Raw genomic sequence first — 21,549 nt, 5'->3', positions numbered from 1 at the left:
GATTGGAGCTATGACTTTCATATTTCACATGTGTATTTCTTGTGATAAGACCTTTCTTTGGGTACCATCATATTTGACCTTTTGACCTTGACCTTGGAGTTTGACCCACTTTTGCAAAATTTTATGAGACTTTAACCTTGGCCATAACTTCTGAACAGTTGGAGCTTGGGGTTTCAAACTTCACATGTGTATTCTTTGTGACAAGGCCTTCTTTTGGATACCAACAACTTTGACCTTTTGACCTTGACCTTGGACTTTGACCTACTTTTGAAAAACTTTAACCTTGGCCATAACTTTTGAACAGTTGGTGCTTAGGGTTTCAAACTTCACGTGTATTCCTTGTGACAAGACCTTCCTCTGGATATCAACCACTTTGACCCTTTTGACCTTGACCTAGGAGTTTGACCTACTTTTGAAAAACTTTAACCTTGGCCATAACTTTTGAATGGTTGGAGCTAGGGTTTTCATACTTCACATATGTAATCCTTGTGATAAGACCTTCCTTTGAATACCAACGACTTTGACCTTTTGACCTTGACCTAGGAGTTTGACCTACATTTGAAAACTTTAACCTTGGCCATAACTTTTGAATGGTTGATGCTAGGGCTTTCATACTTCACATATGTAATCCTTGTGACAAGACCTTCCTTTGGATACCAACCACTTTGACCCTTTGACCTTGACCTAGGAGTTTGACCTACTTTTGAAAAACTTTAACCTTGGCCATAACTTTTGAATGGTTGATGCTAGGGCTTTCATACTTCACATATGTAATCCTTGTGACAAGATCTTCCTTTGGATACCAACCACTTTGACCTTGACCTTGACGTTTGACTTTTATTTAAAAAACTTTAACCTTCACCATCACTTTTGAACAGTTGTATCTAGGTCTTTCAAATTTCACAGATGTTTTCCTCAAGACAAGATCTTTCTTTGGGTATCAACAATTTTTATCTTTTGGCCTGGATTTTGACTTGCATTTGAGAAACTTTAACCTTCGACATAAGCTGCCATACGGGGGCATCAGTGTTTCACAAACACATCTTGTTTCTATGTATTTTTATATAAAACTTTGATTGATCATTTTGGTCAATCTTCCTCCAGGGGTCATAATTTGAACGACCTGACCATACAACATACAATCAATCAACACACTTGCTTATATATATCTATATTTGTATCAAAGGGATATAAATAAATATTGTGTGCTATAATCGAATTTATGATATCTGAAATATCACATGTATTAGACATTTATGATATCTGAAATATCACATGTATTAAACATATATATAGTATTGATTAATTATTTGAATTCATGTTAATCTGGTAAACAGGTGCAGACAACAGCAACTTGATATCAAGCTTAAAGACAATTTAGATCTATGTTGAGTCGATGGAAATTGTTGATCACCTTTCACTACCTTCAACTTTTATTTATTTCAACTTTACTTACCAAATTTACTACACAGGATGTTCCACAATTTTCCAATAGACCCATCGTCTGAGTGCTTCTGAGTTGGATTTTGTGAGCCACATAATGTGAAGCAATGTACTCTGTCATATGTTTTTATGACAAGGGTTACAGCCATGTATCTTCTATGCTTCAAGTTTATTCCTTTTAGGCAGCTTGAGAGCAGATCATTCTGCACCATATCAAACTCAATTTCATCTTTTTCATAAAAATATAGATCCTCTCCGTTAAACTTTAACGATGATCGATGACCAAGTTTCAGTTTATCTATAGAAAATAAATAATTTCATTCTGTTAAAAGGCGTGTAATATCTGTATATCAATAATTCAATTTTACTTATGTTCATCATTTGAACTCCACGGAGAGATTTTTCTGTTCATTTTCCAATGAATATAATGTCAACTTTAGTAACTGAAATACTTTACAATGTACAGTTTGGTACGATGTTTGTCAGTATATAAAGTATGTGCAAGAAGCAAAGGACTGTGACTGTGTTATAAACTAATACTCCCTCAAACGAAATGATTATATTATTTTCATGAATTAAATTCAGCTTCTGCAAAATCTTTTAACAATTAAAATTTATTTTAAAAAAATTAAAATAATAAAAAGGACCTTAGACTAAGTTTTTTCTTGATGTGAGTGATATTCTCACATTCATAGATATTCGTCCATTAAAAATACATTATAAGGAAGATCACTGGCTAATGAACGTATTCTTTTCTGATATAAAATCATATACGGTACCAATTTTGATGTACCAGATGCGCATTTCGACAATTTATGTCTCTTCAGTGATGCTCAAGCCGAAACGTTGAAAATCCAAAATATTTAAATATAAAAAGACCTGGAAGAGCTGAAAAAAAGGTGCCAAAGACTAGAGCCAAATACGTCGAAGGATCAGAGCTATGCATGAGGGAGATAATCCTTAATTTTGAAATAAATTTTGATACTTTTACTACAGAAATAAATATATATATCCGTATTTTCAAGCTAGTACCGAAGTACTAGGTTCCTTGGCTGTAGAGACCCTCGGGGACCAACAGTCCACCTGCAGAGGCCTCGACCAAGCACATAAAACATATTCTGACTATGGAAGCAGTGCTTTAATATGTTTTCTAATAGAAATTGCGCTCGCTCTGTGATCGGAAGGTCTGCGTTCTAACCCCGGCTGCAACTGACCTAAGTCGAAAAAAAATAAGTAGCAACTCTGCACTTTGAAGTGAAAATTGCGGGTCCTTCGGATAAGATCTTTAAAACCAAGGCCCCGTGTCACGATAGGCGTTTGAACGATAAAGTTCCCTCATTGTACAATGGTCCTGAGTGTCGAGTAAAGGTCTAAGGGCTAAACTTGAAGCCCTTTACTGGTATGTGGGGTTGTCTCTACATGTATATATGAGTGAAAAATTACCGAATCGGACGTTAAACAACATACAATCAATCATTCTACTATAAATTTAATAGGTAAGACACTATATAGTTCTTTTTTCATATACACCTTATATTCTAAATTTCATGTTATGATAATAAATTATTACTCTTCCTATTCTCTGTGTTAAAAAAACTTCATATCATGATTTTGCATAAAAATCATTTCTGAAATAATAAGCAGCGCTTTATACGTCATATTATTTTTCATTTGAATCTAATGCTATAGCTCTTGATGAAAATCTCTTGGTTTTTGAAGAACATAGAATAAGACACTTTATTTTTTACTAATTTTTATTTATAAGACTATCTGACCTTTAAAACTATGAAAGTCCTATTTGTATTGTTATACAAAAAGTCTTGTTAAATTCTTTTATTTCTTTTATTACTCGCCCGCGTGCCGCAGTGGTTAGAGCGTCTGCTCTAGTGTCGCGGAGTGAGGAGCTGATCCTTAAGTCGCGGGTTCGAATCCACTGCGGGACGTGGAGACCGGTCTTTCAGATGATATAGTATAAACCGAGTTCCCTTGTCGCAGTAGGTGTTGCCACAAAAAAGATCCCTCACTGCTCTGAGTGCCGAGTTTATAAAGTTGAAACCCTCCACTGGCAAGTGGTGGCGTCTCCATATGAGTGAAAAATTCTCGTGAGAGAGTTAAACACCAAACAAACAATATCAGCTGTGAGTATGCAGATTTCAGCGATTTTTTCAGGGAAGATGCATCAGTGAATATCTCCAGACCTGTTTTTCATTTTTACAAAATTCACTTCCGTTCGCGATTTTTGGGGAAATTTGTATTTTTTAAATGGCATTTTGTCCAGAATTTTTCTCGACAAAGGCTAAAGATATGAAATTGAAATTCACTGAAGAGATAGAACATCGAATTCCAATATGGGGAACGACCTTTATTTTTCGTTGTCGGCACTTCCGGTCGCAAACGGAAGTGAATTTAAAAAGTCCAATTGTTCAACTTTTTTGTTTTTCAATATTTTTCTTTAGGATTTACAGGGTTTATAGAGTGTCTTACAAGAATTCTAAATATTATTAAATATCTTGATGCGTGCATTTATTGCAAAGATATGACCGATCCAAACTTTGTCTCACTGTCTGGGGTTCGAATCCCGCTGGAGGCAGTTAATTTTTTTTCTTTGTTTCTCTCTTTTTTCAGTTGCTAATGACTTCTCTCTCTTTGAAAACATGTATGGTAGTGTTTGCCGATTTTTAAAAGCTTTTTTGTTCAGAGATTCTGTAGAAAACCTTTAATAATCATGATCTGTGGTGAAAGACTGTAGTACAGGGACGCAAACAAAAAAAAAATTCTTTAAAGTATTTTATGGATGACGTAACATATCGTTCTGGAGAAAAGTTGGTCGGAAGACCACTTGTTATCCTAGCAACAAGAAACGCATTTAGTTAAGGTCCTCCGACTTCCGAAGGAAGACCTTATTGTTTTCCGTCTGTTTTCTATTATTATTATTTTTTTTTTCATAGTACAGCCCATATCTCAGCTATGCGTGGTTCAATTTAAAAGATTTTTTCAGGGAAGATGGGGTGTCCCTCACTTTTTTGAAATTCACTTCCGTTCGCGATTTTTGGGGAAAATTGTATTTTTTTAATGGAATTTTGTCCGTTCATTTTCTCGAGAACGGCTAAAGATATGAAATTGAAACTCACTGACGTGATAGAACATCAAATGGAAATATGGTGATCGACCTTTATTTTTCGTCGTTCGTACTTCCGGTCGCGAACGGAAGTGAATTCAAAAATGTTAAAGTTGCAACTTTTTTGTTTTTCAATATTTTTCTTTGAAATTTACAGGGTTAATAGAGAGTCTTCTAAGAATTCTAAGTATGTTTTCATCATTTTGATTGATGCATTTATTGCAAAGATATGACCGATCCAAACTTTCTCGTATGTTGCGGGTTCGAATCCTGCTGGAGCGGGAGATTGTTTCTCTTTTTTTCAGTTGTAAATAATATTTTTCTCCGTGAAGACATGTATGATAGTTTTTGCTTATTTTTTAAAGCTTTGTAAACAGAGATTCTACAGAAATCCTTTAATAATTATGATCTATGTTGAAAGACTGTGTTACATAAACGCAAAAGAAAAATACTTGCAATAAAGTATTAAATGAAGTGATATAGCGTAGCGTTCTGGAGAAGAACACTTGTTGCCCTAGCAACAAGAAACGCATCTAGTTATTATTTTTTTTCTTACCAATTTTGTGCACGCGATTTCTCGAAAACGGCTGGATGGATTTCCGTTAAACTTTCAGAACTTATGTATCATCACTTGATCCTTATGCGGTTTTTTTCCGCTTCGATGACGTCACTTCCGGTCCGGAGATATTTTCGATTTAATGATTTTTGAAGGGTCAGATTGTCCGGAAATTTTTCCTGAATGGCTCTAGATAGAATCATGAAACTTTCAGCTATGATAGAACTATGTCTGCAGATATGCATTTCGTCTTCTGCGGACGACCTTTTTGTTAAGGTCTTCCGACTTCCTTCGGAAGACCTTATTGTTTTCCGTCTGTTTTCTATTATTAAGGTCTTCCGTCTTCACGGAAGACCTTATAGTGATTCTACTGTTTCTTCTTCTTATTATTATTCTTAATTTTTAGACAAATTTTGTGCACGCAATATTTCGAGAACTATTCAGTGGTTTTTCATCAAACTTTCAGGGATAATGCGCCATAAAATGCCATTGTTACATTTGAAAGAATTTTGGAGAAATTCGCTTCCGGTTCCAAGTTATGGACATTTTTCTGATTTTGAATTGAAATTTTATCCGCGCGAGATCTAAAGAACGGCTAAAGATATGAACTGGAGACTTGTTGGAGAGCATAGAACATGACTTTTAGATATGCGGGTTTGCCTTTTCGTGCGTCGTAATTACTTCTGAACGCTACCGGAAGCGAATTTAAAAAATCAATTTTTTCAACTTTTACGTTTTTCAATATTTTTCTTTGATTTTAGTAGGGTTATATTCCTTTATAGATGCAAGTTACCGAACAGAATAGGTATCAGATTCCTTGAGCGTCATATGGCGAGACGTGTTTTGTTGCAAAACATTCCAGTCTTTTCATTAATGTGTTACTAATTGGAATAATCCACTTTGGGGGTAAAGAGGAATATGAAATGTGTAAGAAAACTTAGCGCTGCCTTTATGTTACTTGCCCGTTTACGATATGTTATATGTACAGTGTGATAAATACACATTCTTAGGCTCGAAAATCAGGCTATAGCAACATATTTTTTTTAAAATTTCATTGAAGCTATCACCTACACTTATTCAATTGAAGACACATCTCAAAGAAAAGGCGCGAAGATTTACTCGTGACGTTTGGCGCGAAATAATGTATCGTGACCCGCCTTTCACAAATGGTCTGATGCAGTAGTGTAGAAGTACAGAAAAAGATTACACGGACGTGTCTGTATTTGGAATTGCATAGAATAGAAAGTTGAATGCATAAAGAATGAAGGAAGTAAACACAATAGTTTTTTTTTTAGTTTTTATTAGTAACAGATTATTTTCTCTGCTATCATTATTGTTAAAACTCAATTAACAAATCCGATGTAAATCTACTAGCACTTGCACAAAATTTAGCTGGCTAGTTTTCATCCTATAATTCCGCACTATAAGAAAAAAAATTAACCTGCCTGGCACTCGTTACTTCAGGGAATGAGTACAAGGTAAACATCGATGATGGCTGGTACATTGCGCTAGTGTAGTGGTTTCAATATTAAAGAACAAGGTTCACTTAGGGCCTTTTTTGGTCCTGTGAATTTCAGAAAAACTGAAACTGCTTGATTTTAGTTGACAATGCATTAAATATCATATAGACCTTTGATGACTGCGTATCTATCAAAAATGACGTAATTTTCTGGCTAGCATATGCATTAAGATGTCATGAAATGCGTCATTTTCCTCATATCCTGAAAATTTCTACATAACAACCAATTTTTAAAGCTATTTTTCGATATTTAATATAGGGCGTAACCTCTGATCTTAAATATGCAACTATTAAATGATAAAACTATTTCTGAGGATTACAAAATCTGTTTTAATTTTTAGATCAGAGGATGCGCTCATATTATTTCTCTTCTGTGAAAGTACTCAAATATACATGTTTTCCTTAAAATTCAAGAACATTGCAATTCCATGAAGCCTGTTTTCCAAGACTTTGGCTTTAAGGAGAAAATTTTTAATAGGAAATGAAAGCACTAAGTCTCTACTTTATCTTGATGTTTAAAATGGAACATAAAGTGTTAGTCAATAAATTGGTATATCTACAGGGTTATTTTATGCATAAAGTGAACCTAGCTGTTTTTGGGCAGCCGATCTTGGTTTAATCCCGACTAAATCTGAATTTTTTGCTTAAATTTACGTTTTCATCTTTATCAATGATGTTGAACTTTTTTTTTCTCTTTGTGAATTCTGTGCTCTTTTTTTCATAAATAAAAAATCTTTTTAAAGACCCATATTAAATTTTATTAAATTTATTAAATCTCTTTTGTAGTTTCGAAATATGTTGGTCCCAAGGAAATAAAAGTCAACTTCCGGTTATAAGAGAAAAACTACATCATTTGAGTATTTTTCTTTCCCATTAATAGCTTTTGTAGATAAAGTATTTGAAATGAATTTAAAATATGTTATTCAGACTGCAAATGTCTAGAGTAACTTCAAATATCTTTGTAAAATTCACTTCCGGTCGCGTGTTTTTCTGTCCTCAAGATAAGAAGTTGTCTGAGCAAGATCTCGGAAACGGTAAGAGATTAAAACACCAAACTTATATGAGCAACAGACCATTAGATGTAGGCCAAACCATTTGGGTTCCGAGCGTCAGTCGTCACTTCCGGTCGTCACAGGAAGTGATCAAAAAATTCGAAAATTTCAACTTTTCTTTTTTTAATTAAAAATTACATTACTTTATTGCACCTTTTTCGCAGATTCGAAAGATGTTGGTCCCACCGGAAAGAAAAACGACAGCTTCCGGTTATAAGAGAAAAACTAAATAATTTGAGTATTTTACTTTCCCATAAATATTCTTTATATAAAAAGTATTTGAAATGAGATTTTAAATATGTTATTCAGAGTGCAAATGTCTAGAGTAACCTTAATTATCTTTCAATGATTCACTTCCGGTCGCGTGTTTTCCTGACTTCAAAATGAGAAGTCTGAGCGAGATCTCAAAAACAGGTAAAAGATTAAAACATCAATCTTTTATGAGTAATAGACTTTGAGGAGTAGGCGAAACCATTTGGGCTAAACACGTCAGTCGTCACTTCTGTTTGCTACAGGAAGTGATCAAAGAAATAAAAAAAATTTAACTTTTCTTTTTTGAATTAAAACTTTCATCACTTTATTGCATCTCTTTCGCTGTTTTGAAATGTGTTAAATTCCATCGGAAACAAAAACGTCAATTTCCGGTTTTAGGAGATAAAATGCGTTATTTTTATATTTAACTTTTCATAAATATTGCTTATCGATAAAGTGCTTGAAATAATTTTATGTATGTTGTAGGTACTGCAAATGTCTAGAGAAAAGTCAGAAATATTTATAAAATTCACTTCCGATCGCGTGTTTACCTTCCTCAGAATTAGAATTTGTTCTCACAATATTCCTCGGCAACAGTAAACGACTGAAGTCTAAAACTTTCAGGAATGATAGTCAGTCATCAGTTTATTTGAATCGTGAGAAAATCTTGTATCGCCGTTACTTCCGGTCGTGATAGGAAGTGATGCAAAAAATTGAATAGTTAATGGTTAACACGTTGGATTTTCACGCTGACGACCAGAGTTAAATCTCCAGAGTGTCTGAATTTCTTTTATCACTTTTTCAGCTTGAATTTTCGTTTTTATTTTCAGAATCGGACGGAAGACCTCTCATTGCTCGCAATGAGTTTCTAGTTATTAAGGTCTTCCGTCTTCACGGAAGACCTTATAGTGATTCTACTGTTTCTGATTATTAAGGTCTTCCGTCTTCACGGAAGACCTTATAGTGATTCTACTGTTTCTTATTATTATTTTTTTTTCCCCAAAAATTTTGTGCAGGCGATTTTCTCAAATACTATTCAGTGGTTTTAAATGAAACTTTCAGGAATTATGCGTCGTCAAATGGACTTTGTTCATCAGAAGGAAAATTTGGAAAACTCGCTTTCGGTGCCAAGTTATTGACAGTTTTCTGATTTTAAAATGAAATTTTGTCCCCCATTTTTTTCAAAAATGGTTTGAGATATGAACTGGAGACTTGTTAGAGATGATAGGTTATGTCTTATAGATGAGGGGAATTACCTTTTTGTGCGTCGTCAGTACTTCCGGTTGTTACCGGATGCGAATTTAAAAAGTCGAATTTTTAAACTTTTTTGTTTTTCTATATTTTTCTTTTATTTTAATAAGGTTAATAGAGGCTCTTCTGAAAATGCTTAATATATAATTTATTTTAGAATTGATCAATCCAAGCTCTAGATATTCGCATTTCTAAATTTGAAGCGGGTCCAAAATGACGGCTGTCTCCGTAAACTCCGATAAGTAGGTCGGAATTTACGGAGTCAGCCGAGCGTTTGTTTGAATGAAAGTACCATAAGGATCAAAGAAATGTGAAGGAATTGTTGGATTGTCACATCACAATTACGTTGCAATTCTGTTTCGAACTAGAGTTTTAATCCGGGGTTTCCTCAAACGTCTACTATAATTGTTCTTGTCTGTATCTCAAAGTAGAAAAACGACATGACTACAAGTGGAAATACGATAACTACAACCTTTTGTTTTACACCACGGAAAAACTGATCCTAAACCATGGTTATAAGTAATAGCTTTTCAAGAAACTTGCCTGACTAAAGCAATCAATATATAGTAATTATTACGTGGCCATTGTTTTTCCCCATGCAGGCTTGTGTCATATTAAATGAACAGAAAAGACAAAAATAAGAAAACCATTTTTTTAAAGATTGTTTAATGAAGTTGATATAAATATTTTTTTTTCTAAAAGATGTTGTTATTGAAAATAAATGGTATCAGATTCCTTGACCGTCGCAGGACGAGACATGTTTTTGGGCGAAACATTCCAGTCTTTTCATGAATGTGTAACTAATCGGGATAGTCCACTTTGGGGGTAAACAGGAAAATAAAACTTGTAGAAAATCTTACCTAAATCACCTTTAGTGTTACTTATCCATACGATATATAATAAGTACAATATGATAAATATACTTTCTCAAGCTCGATATATATTCAGGTTATAAGAACATACATTTTGAAATTTCATTGAAGCTATCACCATTCAATAGAAATACATTCCAAAGGAAATGCACGAATATTTACCCGTGACGTTTCGCGCGAAATAATGTATCGTGACCAACCTTTCGTAGTAGACAAATGGTCTGATGCAGAAGTATATAGAAGTGCAGAAAAAGATTACATGGACATGCCTGTATATGGAATTACATGAAATAAAAAGTTGAATACATAAAGAATAAAAGAAAGTAAACAGTATCATCAGAGAAGGCTAAAATATGAATATGAAACTTGCTGAGGTGATAGTGCATCAAATGAAGATATGGTGATTGACCATTATTTTTCGTCGTTCTTACTTCCGGTCCCAAACGGAAGTGAATTCAAAAATGTTAAATTTGCAACTTTTTGTTTTTCAATATTTTTCTCTGGGATTTACAGGGTTAAAAGAGAGTCTTCTAGGAGTTTTATGTATGTTTTCATCTTTTTGAAAAAGTTTGCAGAGATTTTTATAAAATTCACTTCCGGTCGAGTGTTTACCTGTCCTCAAAATTAGAATTTGTTCTCACAATATTGCTCGGCAACAGTAAACGACTAAGTCTAAAAGTTTCAGGTCTGATAGTCATCAGTTTATTTGAATCGTGAGAAAATCTTGTATCGCCGTTACTTCCGGTCGTGACAGGAAGTGATGCAAAAAAGTGAATGGTTAATGGTTAGCTTTCTTGGATTTTCACGCTGAATTTCCTTTATCACTTTTTCAGCGTGAATTTTTGTTTTTATTTTCAGAATCGGACGGAAGACCTCTCATTGCTCGCAATGAGTTTCTAGTTATTATTCTTTTCTTTTTTTTTACCAAATTTTGTGCAGGCGATTTCTCAAAAACTATTCAGTAGTTTTCAATGAAACTTTTACAAAGTATGAGTTATCATATGAACTTTGTTCATCACAAGTAAAATTTGGGGAAAATTCGCTTCCGGTTCCAAATTATGGGCAAATTCCTGATTTTTAAATGGAATTTTGTCCGCGGCGTATCTAAAGAACGACTAAAGGTATGAACTGGAGACTTATCAGAGATTATAGAACATGTCTCTTAGATAACCAGAATTGCCCTTTCGTGCGTCGTCACTACTTCCGGTTGCTACCGGAAGCGAATTAAAAAGTCGAATTTTTCAACTTTTTTGTTTTTTCAATATTTTTCAATGATATTTGTAGGGTTAATCGAGACTCTTTTCAGAATGCATAATATATAATTAGTTTGAAAATTGATAATAAACATTAGAATTATTTTTAATATTTTTAGACAAATATTATGCACGCGATATCTCGAGAACTATTCAGTAGTTTTCAATGAAACTTTCACAAAATATGAGTAATTATATGAACTTTGTTCATCACAAGTAAAATTTGGATAATTCGCTTTCGGTTCCAAATTATTGGCAAATTCCTGATTTTTAAATGGAATTTTGTCCGCGGCGTATCTAAAGAACGACTAAAGGTATGAACTGGAGACTTATTAGAGATTATAGAACATGTCTCTTAGATAACCAGAATTGCCCTTTCGTGCGTCGTCACTACTTCCGGTTGCTACCGGAAGCGAAATAAAAAAGTCGAATTTTTCAACTTTTTTGTTTTTCAATATTTTTCAATGATATTTGTAGGGTTAATAGAAACTCTTTTCAGAATGCATAATATATAATTAGTTTTAAAAATTGATAAATATTAGAATTATTTTTAATATTTTTTAGACAAATATTATGCAAGCGATATCTCGAGAACTATTCAGTGGTTTTTCGTCAATCTTTCAGGTGAAATGCGTTTTAAAAAGCCATTATTTAATTTGAAAGAATTTTGGAAAAATTCACTTCCGGTTCAATGTTACAGGCAATTTCCTGATTTTTTAATGGAATATTTTCGGCGGCAGATCTAAAGAACGGCTAAAGATATGAACTGGAGACTTACTAGAGAGCATAGATCATGACGTCTAAATTTGCGCAATCGCCTTTTTGTGCGTCGTCCATAGTTCCGGTCGCTACCAGAAGCGAATTAAAAAGGTCGAATTTTTCAACTTTTTTGTCTTTCAATATTTTTTAATGATTTTACTAGGGATAATAGAGATTCTTAAGAGAAATTGTCCTGATAGCGTAATGCTTAGCGTGGTCAATTTTCACGCGGGCGACCTGGACTCAATTCCCAGAATGTCTGGATTTTTTTGTACCATTTTTCAGCTGAAATATAATAATGTATCTTTGAAATGATATCAGGTATAATTTTCTGTTCGAATTACGCAATATATTTTTACATACAATTTACGTTTTATAGTATTTAATGTATGAAGGAGTTAAATGGAATGCACAACGTAATACAGATAGTGTTATGAGTGAGGAATCAGCTTCTCTAATAATGGGGAAGGGACGGAAGACCTTCTTGTTGCCATGGCAACAAGTTTCTAGTTATTAAGGTCTTTCGTCTTCACGGAAGACCTTATAGTGATTCTACTGTTTCTTATTATTATTATTAAGGTCTTCCGTTCCAGACGGAAGACCTTATAGTGATTGTACTGTTTATTATTAAGGTCTTCCGTTCCAGACGGAAGACCTTATAGTGATTGTACTGTTTATTAAGGTCTTCCGTTCCAGACGGAAGACCTTATAGTGATTGTAGTGTTTATTATTAAGGTCTTCCGTTCCAGACGGAAGACCTTATAGTGATTGTACTGTTTATTATTATTATTATTATTATTATTTTTTCCCCCTTTTTTTGTCGGCAGGATTTCTCAGAGATGACTGGACGGATTTTCCTGAAATTTTCAGGGTTGATAGAGAATGAAAATACCCCGAGGCGTTTTTTTCATTTTTTCAAAATTCACTTCCGGTCGTCAGATATGTCCGATTTCCGTTTTTTTCAAAAATATTTTTTCCGAGTGAGATCTCAGAAACGGTTAGAGATTAAGACACCAAACTTATACGAGTAATAGATCATGAGGAGTAGGCGAGCCCATTTGGGTTAAGCGTGTCAGCCGTCACTTCCGGTCGTCACAGGAAGTGATCAAAGAAATCGAAAATTTCAACTTTTCTTTTTTGAATTTTTTTTTTGCATCACATTATTGCATCTTATGTGTAGTTTCGAAATATGTCAGTCCCACTGGAAACAAAAACGACAACTTCCGGTTAGAAGAGGAAAACTACATAATTTGAGTATTTTACTTTCCCTTAAATATCTTTTGTAGATAAAGTATTTGAAAAGATTTCTAGATATGTTATTCAGACTGCAAATGTCTAGAGTAACGTCAAAAATTTTAGTAAAATTCACTTCCGGTCGCGTGTTTTTCCTGTCCTCAAAATGAAAAGTTATCTCAGCGAGATCTCGGAAACGGCATGAGATTAAGACACCAAACTTAAATGAGTAATAGACCTTGAGGAGTAGGCAAAACACATAGGGTTAGACGCGTCAGCCGTCACTTCCGGTCGTCACAGGAAGTGATCAAAAAATCGAAAATTTCAACTTTTCTTTATAAAATTATAACTTGCATCACTTTGTTGCATCTCTTTCGTGTTTTGAAATATGTTAGATTCCACCGGAAACAAAAACTGTAAACTTCCGGTTTAAAGAGATAAACTACGTTATTTCGATGTTTAGCTTTCTCATAAATATCACTTAAAGATAAGTATTTGAAATGTTTTTTTTTATACATATGCTGTAGATACTACAAATGTCATGAGAAAATTCAGAGATTTTTATTCAATTCACTTCCGGTCGTGTGTTTTCCTGTCCCCAAAATTAGAATGTGTTCTCACAATTGCTCGGTAAGAGTAAAAGACTGAAGTCTAAAACTTTCAGGACTTATAGTCAGTCATCAGTTCATTTGCATCGTGTAAAAATCGTCTGTCGTCATTACTTCCGGTCGTGACAGGAAATGAAGAAAAAAGTAATTTTTTTAAGTTATTTTGTTTCTACATCAGTTTTAGGCTTATACCGACGTTGGAAAAGACATGTTTATGCAAACAGGAAGTAGTATAACGGAAGACCTTCTCATTACTAGTAATGAGTTTCTAGTTATTATTATTTTTTTCCCCTTTTTTTGTCGGCAGGATTTCTCAGAGATGGCTGGATGGATTTTCCTGAAATTTTCAGGGTTGATAGAGAATGAAAACAACCCGAGGGTTTTTTTCATTTTTTCGAAATTCACTTCCGGTCGTCAGATATGTCCGATTTCCGTTTTTTTCAAAAATATTTTTTCCGAGTGAGATCTAAGAAACGGTAAGAGATAAAGACACCAAACTTATATGAGTAATAGATCTTGAGGAGTAGGCGAGCCCATTTGGGTTAAACATGTCAGCCGTCACAACCGGTCGTCACAGGAAATGATAATAGAAATCGAAAATTTCAACTTTTCTTTTTTGAATCTTTTTTTGCATCACGTTATTGCATTTCATTTGTAGTTTCGAAATATATCAATCCCACCGGAAACAAAAACGACAACTTCCGGTTATAAGAGAAAAACTACATAATTTGGGTATTTTTCTTTCCCATAAATATTTTTTATAGATAATGTATTTGAACTGATTTTTACATATGTTATTAAGACTGCAAATGTCTAGAGTAACGTCAAATATCTTTGTAAAATTCACTTCCGGTCGTGCCTTTTAGAGGTCCGTAAAATGAGAAATTGTCGGAGTGAGATCTCAGAAACGGTAAGAGATTTTGACACCAAACTTTTATGAGTAATAGACCTTGAAAAGGAGACAAAACCAACTGGGTTAAGAGCGTCAGTCGTTACTTCCGGTCGTCACAGGAAGTGATCAAAAAAATCGAAAATTTCAAATATTCTCATTTGGAATGAGACTTACATCATATAATTGTATCTTTTTCACAGTTTTGATATGTGTTGGTCCCACAAGAAACAAAAAACAACAACTTCCGGTTACAAGAGAAAAACTACATGATAGGGTTTTTGGATTTTCCCATACATATGGCTTATAGATAGAGTTTTTTAAATGATTTTTATATATGTTATTGAGACTGCAGATGTCTAAATTGATGTCAAACATCTTAGTAAAATTCACTTCCGGTTGCGTATTTTCCTGCCCTCAAATTGAGATTTTATTCACCTAATTGCTCAGCACCAGTAAAAGACTGAAGTCTAAAACTTTCAGGGCTGATAGTCAGTCACCAGTTTTTCTACATCATGTGAAAATCGTACGTTGCCGTCAGTTTCCGTCGTGACCGGAAGCGATGCAAAAAAGTGAATTTTCCAAGTTTTTTTTTTTTACAGAAATGTTTGGCTAATGCAGATGTTAGATAGACTAAAACCTTGCAAATCATTTTCACTGGAAGTGCCGGCCTAAAAACCGGAAGTTGTTTCAAACACGAGTAGTTTTTCATGGAAACTTTTAGGGGTGATCAGTTGTGAATAATTTAGGTGTAGAATGAACATTTTATTTGTTAGGAGTAATTTCAGTCTTTATGAAGTAAAAAAAAAAAATAGAAAGTAAATTTATTTCCGGGATTTTCTCAATGACCTTGACCTTTGATCTTAACCTTTGACCTTGAGCTTTGATGACCTTGACCTTTGACCAAAAGGTCAGAATCAATAATTAATTTACTCCTCTTTCTCCCCTCCCCTTCCCCAAAAAATCAAAAAAAAAAAAAAATTAGATTAATATCAGCCTAGAATATTTTTCCAGAACTCATACAACACCTCGGATCGACATAAAATTTCGGGGTTTTGCAGAAGATACCTGAAAGAAAGCTTCCTGAAAATTTGACGGTGAATCTCTGAAGTATATAGAAATTATGAATGTTAACGGCAAACACTACATCTTTTTTTGTATCTGAAATTTAGGTGCTGATGATCATAAAAACTAATTAAAGCTTTCCTCGGTTATTTGTTCAGTTGTTATGAATAGCAGTCGATTCTCTTGATATGATATGATATTTTAACACCAAGCATTCTTGCTTTCTCTAGTATTTGCAATTTATTTCAATTTTATTTGGAATTAATATTAATCGAATGAATGTCGAAAACAGCGATTTTTTCCTAGCAAATAAATTTTCACGCTCTCATTGACATATTTTTCTTCCTAAAATGCACATCTGAAATTTTGATTCATGCTACTTACATTTAATTCCATCCACACAGAGATGCTTATGTTAATCTTACCTATTATTTCAAGATATTCGGTCACATCCGAACCCGATCCGAATTTTCATATATTTGTAAACAAAGTCTCGACACTGCAGTTCTCATGCATCATAGGCTCTGAATGATTAACTCAATGCATTCCAAATATAGACCAACTCAAATATTTTTTAAACCGAAAATCTGCATTTGTATTATACACCAATCGGGTTTCTCAGTCTATTCAATACTGATTACTATATTCCACAACAAACAAAAGAACACGTGCTTTTACTTCTATTTATTTTTAAAAAATTAATTTACTACCTCCATCTTCATCGAAATACGTGGTCTAGTGGTTAGCGTATCGGTCTTATAATCAAAAGGTTTTGAGTTCGATCCCTGCTGGGAGAACATTCCTTTTTCTTTTTTTTTCATTTTCAGCTTTTTTTTTCAAACCAATTGACAAAAGAATCAAGAGAACGGAAGACCTGTTATTGCCTAGGCAATAAGTATCTAGTTAAGGTCTTGCGTTCCAGACGGAAGACCTTATAGTGATTGTACTGTTTATTAAGGTCTTCCAATCCAGACGGAAGACCTTATAGTGATTGTACTGTTTATTAAGGTCTTCCGTTTCAGACGGAAGACCTTATAGTGATTGTAGTGTTTATTATTATTATTTTTTTTTCCCCTTTTCGTGTCCCCCTCGACTTCTCAGAGATGGCTGGACGAATTTTCTTGAAATTTTCAGGGATGATAGAGAATGAAAATACCCCCAGGCGTTTTTTTTCATTTTTTCAAAAGTCACTTCCGGTCGTCAGATATGTCCGATTTCCGTTTATTTCAAAAATATTTTGTCCCAGTCATATCTCAGAAACGGTTTGAGATTAAGACACCAAACTTACATGAGTAATAGATCTTGAGGAGTAGGCAAAACCATTTGGGTTAAGAGCGTCAACCGTCACATCCGGTCGTCACAGGAAGTGATCAAAGAAATCGAAATTTTCAACTTTTCTTTTTTGAATTTTTTTTTGCATCATGTTATTGCATTTTATTTGTAGTTTCGAAATATGTTAGTCCCACCGGAAACAAAAACGTCAACTTCCGGTTATGAGAGAAAAACTACAAAATTCGAGTATTATACTTCCCCATAAATATCGCTTATAGATTAAGTATTTGAAACGATTTATATATATGTTATCAAGACTGCAAATGTCTAGAGTAACGTCAAATATCTTGGTAAAATTCACTTCCGGTCGCGTGTTTTACTGTCCGTAAAATGAGAATTTGTCTGAACCAGATCTGAGAAACGGTAAGAGATTAAGACACTAAACTTTTATGAATAATAGATCTTGACAAGTAGGCAAAACCGTTTGGGTAAAAAACGTCAGCCGTCACTTCCGGTCGTCACAGGAAGTGATCAAAGAAATCGAAAATTTCAACTTTTCGTTTTTAAATCTTTTTTTGCATCACTTTATTGCATCTTATTTGTCGTTTCGAAATATGTCAGTCCCACCGGAAACAAAAACGACAACTTCCGGTTATAAGAGAAAAACCACATAATTTGAGTATTATACTTTCCCATAAATATCTTTTATAGATAAGGAATTTGAAATGATTTTTAGCTATTTTATTCAGACTGCAAATGTCTAGAGTAATTTCAGACATCTTTGTAAAATTCACTTCCGGTCACGTGTTTTCCTGTCCTGAAAATGAGAAGTTCTCTGAGCGAGATCTCGGAAACAGTAAGAGATTAAGACACCAAACTTATGAGAATAATAGATCTTGAGGAGTAGACAAAACGTATATGATTAAACGCGTCAACCGTCGCTTTCAGTCGTCACAGGAAGTGATAAAAAATCAAAAAATTTAAGTTTTCTTTTAAAAATTAAAACTTGCATCACTTTATTGCAACTCTTTTGGTGTTTTGTGATATGTCAGATTCCACCGGAAACAAAAATCTAAACTTCCAGTTTTAAGAGATCAACTGTTATTTCTATGTTTAACTGTCTCATAAATATCACTTAGAGATAAAGTATTTGAAATGTTTTTTATATATGTTGTAGATACTACAAATGTCTAAAACTTTCAGGACTGATAGTCAATCATCAGTTCAAATGTATCGTGTAAAATCGTGTGTCACCATTACTTCTGATTGTGACAGGAAGTGATACAAAAAAGTGAATTTTTGCAAGTTGTTTTCTTTCTACATTAGTTTTAGGATAATACCGAAGTTAGAAAGGACATGTCCACGCAAATTATTTCCGCTAGAAGTACCGGCCAAAAAAAACCGCTCAAAACACTGTGTTACATAGGCGACTCCCAACAGAAAGTGGTATAACGGAAGACCTTCTCATTACTAGTAATGAGTTTCTAGTTATTATTATTATTATTATTTTCCCCTTTTTTTGTCGTCAGGATTTCTCAGAGATGACTGGATGGATTTTCCTGAAATTTTCAGGGTTGATAGAGAATGAAAATACCCCGAGGTGTTTTCTTCATTTTTTCAAAATTCACTTCCGGTCGTCAGATATGTCCGATTTCCGTTTTTTTCAAAAATATTTTTTCCGAGTGAGATCTCAGAAACGGTAAGAGATAAAGACACCAAACTTACATGAGTAATAGATCTTGAGGAGTAGGCGAGCCCATTTGGGTTAAACATGTCAGCCGTCACTTCCGGTCGTCACAGGAAGTGATCAAAGAAGTCGAAAATTTCAACTTTTCTTTTTTTTAATCTTTTTTGGCATCACTTTATTGCATCTCATTTGTATTGTCGAAATATGTCAGTCCCACCGGAAACAAAAACGACAACTTCCGGTTATAAGAGGAAAACTACATAATTTGAGTATTTTACTTTCCCTTAAATATCTTTTATAGATAAAGCATTTGAAATGATTTTAAGATATGTTATTCAGACTGCAAATATCTAGAGTAACGTCAAATATCTTAGTAAAATTCACTTCCGGTCGCGTGTTTTTCCTGTCCTCAAAATGAAAAATTATCCGAGCAAGATCTCGGAAACGGCATGAGATTAAGACACCAAACTTAAAGGAGTAATAAACCTTGAGGAGTAGGCAAAACACATAGGGTTAAACGCGTCAGCCGTCACTTCCGGTCGTCACAGGAAGTGATCAAAGAAATCGAAAATTTCAACTTTTCTTTTTTGAATGTTTTTTTGCATCACTTTATTGCATCTCATTTGTAGTGTCGAAATATGTCAGTCCCACCGGAAACAAAAACGACAACTTCCGGTCATAAGAGGAAAACTGCATAATTTGAGTATTTTACTTTCCCTTAAATATCTTTTATAGATAAAGCATTTGAAATGATTTTAAGATATGTTATTCAGACTGCAAATATCTAGTGTAATGTCAAATATCTTAGTGAAATTCACTTCCGGTCGCGTGTTCTTCCTGTCCTCAAAATGAAAAGTTATCTGAGCGAGATCTCGGAAACGGCATGAGATTAAGGCACCAAATTTAAAGGAGTAATAAACCCTGAGGAGTAGGCAAAACACATAGGGTTAAACGCGTCAACCGTCACTTCCGGTCGTCACAGGAAGTGGTAAAAAAATCGAAAATTTCAACTTTTCCTTTTAAAATAAAATCTTGCATCACTTTATTGCATCTCTTTCGTTGTTTTGAAATATGTTAGATTCCACCGGAAACAAAAACTCTTAACCTCCGGTTTTAAGAGATAAACTACGTTATTTCGATGTTTAACTTTCTCATAAATATCACTTACAGATGAATATTTGAATTTTTTTTTTTTACATATGTTGTAGATACTACAAATGTCAAAAGAAAATTCAGAGATTTTTATTCAATTCACTTCCGGTCGTGTGTTTTCCTGTCCCCAAATTAGAATGTTTTCTCACAAATGCTCGGCAACAGTAAAAGACTGAAGTCTAAAACTTTCAGGACTTATAGTCAGTCATCAGTTCATATACATCGTGTAAAAATCGTCTGTCGTCATTACTTCCGGTCGTGACAGGAAACGAAGCAAAAAAGTAATTTTTTTTTTAGTTATTTTGTTTCTACATCAGTTTTAGGCTAATACCGACGTTGGAAAAGACATGTTCTTGCAAACAGGAAGTAGTATAACGGAAGACCTTCTCATTACTTGTAATGAGTTTCTAGTATTCTTTATATTATTGTATAGACGAGATTTTGTAAAGGACTTTGTCCGCTCCATTTCTTTAGAACAGCCTAACATATGAAAGTTAACTCTGTCAGATATCATAGATAATGACTTGTAGATGTCACCATGAACATTTTTTCCGTCGTCAACACTTCCGGTCGTCACAGAAAGTGGATTAAAAAGTCGATTTTTTCAATTTCTTAGTCTTTCTAACTTCTTTTTTCTGTAATATTCATAGGGTACGTAAAGTCCCCTCTTTGAAGCTTTTACGTATTACCAGTTTTTGATAGGATTAAGCAGGAATTTAATATCTTTAAATATCTTAGAATTTCCGAAAACGTAGGACCAACGTTTCTTAAACACTACAAAGTATTGATTTTTTCCCCGTATATATAGTTTGCGGAGACTGCTTAGAGCTCATTCACGTAGGTGGAGGTGTAGAGGTTACACCTACCTGGTGATTGGGATAGGCCAGGAAAACCTTCCTGTTGCCATGGAAACGGGTTTTATATTAAGTAAAAATGGTTGTATATGATATATATCATGTGTGTCCATTTTATTTGCCCCTCTTTTATTTTGTCAACTGTAGAAGACATTGTCATCTTTACAGACCCCCCCCCCCCCACCTCCCCCTTCTCTTTTATTGTAATGAATGCAAATTTCGCTTTTATGTTTTGGATTCTAAATAAAATGACTTTGACCTTCATATCACAAGCAACTCTTCTTGAAGTTTTCATAATGATAAGGCTTAATTCTTTGTACAAAATAAAGGTAATTTACATGTTTATGTTCAAGACCCCCCCCCCCACTCGAAGCAGCCAGGTGGAATAGGCAGATATAAAATATACAACTTATAAGGAACTTCTTAAGAGGTTCATTAATAAAATTCAGTTCCCCTGATGTGGTTTTATAATTTGCTACCATTCATTTTTCTTCTGTTTTGTCTATAGAATTTATAATTATTTTATTTAGGATTAATTTATCTTTAGAAAGTAGTGATTGTCAGCTGCATTCATTAGCCGTTTTCTTGTATATCTATTACTTGCATATTAATAATTTCATAAAATAATATTTGAAAGTATTAAAACTTCATTTCTATTAAATTTTATTAATTTGTAAATCCTTGGATCCGCTCCTGCAGGTGCGCGAAAGCCTC

General features: G+C 33.9%; 1 protein-coding gene across 1 annotated transcript in view; it reads right to left on the bottom strand.

Moving 5' to 3' along the window:
* The window catches only part of LOC133184105 (uncharacterized), a 279,833-nt gene that overhangs the window by 201,444 nt on the left and 56,840 nt on the right, over window positions 1–21,549 (bottom strand). Inside the window, exon 4 of the mRNA XM_061318958.1 lies at window positions 1,457–1,741. Within this exon, the coding sequence (XP_061174942.1) occupies window positions 1,457–1,741 (285 nt within the window). The remainder of the gene's footprint in view (window positions 1–1,456; window positions 1,742–21,549) is intronic.

Source organism: Saccostrea echinata, unplaced genomic scaffold (assembly GCF_033153115.1).
Source record: "Saccostrea echinata isolate AGI-Se365-2 ecotype Australia unplaced genomic scaffold, CSIRO_AGI_Sech_v1 ptg000010l, whole genome shotgun sequence".
Lineage (NCBI taxonomy): Eukaryota > Metazoa > Mollusca > Bivalvia > Ostreida > Ostreidae > Saccostrea > Saccostrea echinata.
Note: the sequence above shows the minus strand (reverse complement) of the source record. Positions and strands in the feature narration are given on the sequence as shown.